At 40.4% G+C, this 4,594-nt stretch overlaps 1 protein-coding gene across 2 annotated transcripts; it reads right to left on the bottom strand.

The window, feature by feature from the left end:
* Positions 1-465: 465 nt before the first annotated feature.
* Positions 466-3,074, bottom strand: LOC149215850 (uncharacterized). Of its 2 annotated transcripts, none has more exons than XM_089392625.1 (3): positions 2,763-3,074; positions 2,562-2,641; positions 466-1,568 (listed from the first exon to the last, which is right to left on the bottom strand). In XM_089392625.1, exons 1-3 carry the CDS (start codon positions 2,957-2,959, stop codon positions 739-741), a joined length of 1,107 nt encoding a protein of 368 aa, XP_089248751.1. In that variant the 5' UTR covers positions 2,960-3,074; the 3' UTR covers positions 466-738. The 2 variants fall into 2 exon arrangements, with proteins under 2 accessions (XP_089248751.1, XP_089248752.1); XM_089392626.1 differs by having other exon boundaries at positions 2,808-3,073.
* Positions 3,075-4,594: the final 1,520 nt, after the last annotated feature.

Raw genomic sequence — 4,594 nt, 5'->3', positions numbered from 1 at the left:
TCTCTAACTTTGCTGGTTTGGATTTGCAGATTTAGTATTTTTGAAATCTAGACTTCATCACTTGCCAGATTGACCTGAAATTCTGATACGCAATGTCTACACCCTTTACCTATACTCCTATACTTTTCTTTCAAAAATCTGAAGTTTTGCTTGGTGTTTCTAAAGTTTTCAGTTTCAGCGGTAGGATCACAGGCCAACATTATAATTCCCAACATGAGTTGCTATTAATTAATAAGATCATATCGTATATTAAGTGAATAATGACAAAAGTTGTGGAATTGATGCTTAAAACCATTCCCTGATCAGATTGTTACTCATTACCAGTACTTGATGAACAAGTGATAAATCAAAGGTGCTAAAACACATACCGTGCCAGATATACTTCTCGAAGTTTGATAACGGTTCATAATCGGAGCTTCAGATTTACAAATTGTTACTCATTACCAGTACTTGATGAACAAGTGATAAATCAAAGGTGCTAAAACACATACCGTGCCAGATATACTTCTCAAAGTTTGATAACGGTTCATAATCGGAGCTTCAGATTTACAAGATATAAATGTAATTTACCCAAAAAAAAGTGAATAACATGGTTACAGGAAATTTCTGAAGATGAAAGCATCACTCCATGGAATTTCATGCTATGCGAAAAAGCACTCTTTTCATCAAACAGGGTATTTTCTTTATATGCGTAGTAGAAGTGGAACGAAGCATGCAGATTTATAATTACTTCACAATTTATCTTCGCTTTCTCTCCCTGGCCATGGCTCTTAGATACTTCTTCTTTGAAACAAACCTGCTCTTTGGTTTCAGTTTCAACTCAGGAGTGAATTCATATGTTCCATTTCTCATACGCTCTTGTATATCTTTAAAAAACTGCATATTCAGTTTCTTAGGCCCTCCAGCTCTTAGATCCGCATACTCAGGTCCCGATATAATCTTCTCAAAAGATGCTATCAAAACATCTAAGTCAGTCATAACCTCAACAACATTTGTGTACCTCCCATCAGGCCCCTTTTTCAATTTTTTTAGGGCATTCTGCATAGCAAGTTTTCTTGCTTGCGTACCAGGAGAAATCTTTTCCCTTTTGCCTCCTCCCTTTGTTAATTCTGAAAGCGTCCTTAACCTGGGTGCCTCCTCAAACTCAAATATCTGATCTAAATACCTATCACTCTTTTCATGTGGACGAGCTGTAACAGGAATGTCATCATCATCATCATCCTCACTACCAGACCACAATGTTTTCTCTTCATCACTCCCAGACCATACACTTCTCAACTCATCACTTTTGTCACCATCTATATCTTCACTGTTTCCTTCTTTAACCTCGGAAAATATATCATCCTTTTTTTTACCTTCACCGCCATTCTCACCTTCACTGTCAGACAAATCATAGTAATCTTTAAGTGCTTTTGATCGCAGTTCCTCGTCTTCCGAGTCGCTTCCCGTCCAGCAACAAGTTGCCTCATCCACTTCTTTTTCCCAGGCCTTCCTGTAAGCTTCATCTCCTGGTGGACCTTTGCCAAATATGTCATAGGGCTTGGCACGGTAAACAGATGAACGAGAGGCTGCAACAAGACCACAAGAAATATAGATATTCATAACTGTCAGCCTAGACTATAACTACAGCAACAGACATTGAAAGATAACACCATAGATCTAAAGTTTTCCATTATAGCTGATTTCATTGGACAATTAGAGAGGACCTATAAACTTAAATTAAGGGTGCAACTAAAGATGGCTGTGAAACAGAAAAACAAATGCAACTTTGCACAGATAAAAGAAAACATCACCGACAGGGTGTTGGAAATACTGGAAAATCAGGTGCCGAAGTTGCTGCCCATTGCTTGGCAGAAGTTCAGAAACTTGATGCAGAGAGAACTGTAGAAGTGCCGGGAAGATTGGCCGAAATTGGACTATGCACCAAAAGACTCTAATTTTAGCAAGGTTGTGAAGCTGCAAATCAGCAAGTCGGCCTCAGTAAATTGAAGGAAAAAAGTGCCAGGAGAAGCTGCCAACAGGATTGTGTCGATGATGCATTAGCATCAGTGATGGCAACATGTGGGATCCGGAGGGGCGTACCTCCAATTGTTGGCAAACTTATCAGTAGGATTCGACTACGTTGCAGCAAGATAATGTTAAGCAATCAACCAAGAGGTAAACTTATTGGCAGCCCTACACTGGCAGGACCGAACTAAGGGACTGCAAGATAACGTTAAGCCGCCCACCAGGAGGTGAACTTATGTAACCCAGGATCAGCAGGACAGGATTCAGGCTTGGCAAGCAAATATTAAACCGTCAACCATGATTCCATTCTCGCTGTGGTCTGCCCCACCCAGTTGGCATGAGTTATTAATAGGGATGGGGCCGGGTACAAGTCCCAGCCATATTGGCAAAAGAGATACCACTCAGATTTGGCAGCTAAGCCAGTGGAAGTCCAACTAAAAATAGAGATGAAAACATATGTTGAAGATGCCCTAATGGATGTAAACCACTGACAACATTATGCCAAAAGCAACTCCACAGAGAAAAATTTCTCCAAAAGCTAATGCTTAAACTACCTCCAATTCTCAATCTGAAGCAGTCTAAGCCCTCAATTCTTGCAAAATGAACGAATAGCGACGTAATTCCTCCACCTGACCTGCAAATAGCAGCAGGAGTAATGAACTACGAGGAACCCAAATAATCTAAACTTGCAAATGACAATTGCAGATAGAATCCACATGGAGAATTGCATGAAATTCGGATACCCAATGGCATACATTGCTCTAAAACCTGCTGAAACAGATGCATGAAACTTGATATACCCGTGAGTCAAAGGTTTTAGCATATAATTCGAGATCTGGCGGTATGAACGCCTCGAGTAGAATGGTCCAACTCTATTATTACTGTCCATAGTTTGGAGCTGTGCCCATCTCGCTGTCATAAATGGAGGCTTCCTCCAACGGAGACATGCCATGGTTGGGCGGATGGCCCTTCAAGTTCAACTTCGATACAGGGGTTTTGGGTGTGGGTTTAAAGTCCGGTGTAAGAGGCGCTCTTTATATGCATGTTCATAGCGATATAAACTGCCTGGGATTCTCTGAATCGATTTTTATGATGTATTCAAAGATACAATGATATCATTTAATTAAAAATAAAAGTTAAAATAATTTCAAAAATCTCGAAAATTGTCTTAACATTGGATAAAGCTAGATGGAACAAAATTTAAAAAACACATATGCATTGTATATATGTTTATTTATATAAATTGAAATTGAAAAAGAAAAATACAAATTCATTCTAATAATTTATTAACAAATTTGGGGAGCATGAGAATAATTGGAAGGTTGTTGTTTGTGGAGAGTTTTAATTCAGATGGAGGAAATTCTAGTCAATTACTCCTCTAACTCATATGAATTTTGTCGAATATGGTTGGAGCCACTTGATAGGTATGTTGTTGATTGCAGGGTAGAGTTTGTTGTTGAGGACATGGATGAGGCTTGGGAGCAAGTGTCAATGGTCTATCTCCGATGTGGATGGGCTCTCCTGGCTTAGAGGGAGGCTCAATGTCCTCTTTGGTTCTATAGGAATTGTGTCAACAAGGGGTTTTTGTGCCTAAACCCCTGGATTGGAGTTTGATTAGGAACCCTATAGTCTTTCCCCCTAACACAACGGTAAAGCCCTCTCCAAATTATTATAAGGATGGGGTCATTGGGTTTTCTTCAATTGAGCAGCTAGTGAGCTTGGGGACTCTACAATCTTGTAGGTCACAGTTGTTTTATGCTAATAAACTAGAGGTTTCACAAGTAGAGGAGGGTTGGAAAGATAGCGAGATGTGGGTGAATCCTACGAATGATATGGGGATTTTTGTTTTGGAGGGTTTTCCCCTGGGAAGCCCACATCTGGTAAGGTCGATGGGGCCTCTGCATCAGATCGAAGAAGATTTCTCTCGTTGTAATAGCAATCTGGTTGTAGCGGTGTTGAGGTAGGAGGCTTATCGGGTCTAAGGGTAGTTGATGATAGGGTGTTTCCACAGGGAGCTACTGATTGGGCCTAGACAAATCCATTGCCCTCAGGAAGTCAGACGTCTATAGGGGCCAAGAGAAAGAAGACACAATGTGGTAAGATAAAAGGAGGAGAAGTAAAATTAGTTTTGAGGGAAGATACCCAACTACATGAGGTAATTCAAAGGGTGAATCTAGAGATGGTTGGTCAGGCTAAGAGGTGGTGTTTCAACATCAAAACCCTAAAGGCATGGATTACATAGGAGTTGGGCAAACATCTAGAGTCATTGCCCTCAGTATCATCCTTAGTTTGAGAGTAGTTTCTCCTCCTCTTCAATTCAAGGGAAGTCGCTTCTTGGGTATTCAAGCAAAATTGGAGTATTGACTCATCCCCGGTACTCCGAAAGAAATGGATGCCTCTATTCTATGCCAATAAAGAACAATGGGCGAGCATGGCCCCCATATGGGTTTATCTATTGGGTCTTTCGGTACAATATTAGTCCTCAGAGGTATTTTGATCAATTGGGAACAAACTCGGGCACTACTTGGAGGTTAACATGTCTTTTGGAGATTTTAGGGTGATGAATCTTGCGCATATATCCGTTGGT

The sequence above is a fragment of the Pinus tabuliformis genome, chromosome 1_1 (genome assembly GCF_031772625.1).
Source record: "Pinus tabuliformis cultivar Carrire ecotype Pingquan chromosome 1_1, CPIR1, whole genome shotgun sequence".
Classification (NCBI taxonomy): Eukaryota; Viridiplantae; Streptophyta; class Pinopsida; order Pinales; family Pinaceae; genus Pinus; species Pinus tabuliformis.
The sequence above is the reverse complement of the archived record's forward strand: the minus strand, read 5'-3'. Positions and strand labels throughout refer to the sequence as shown.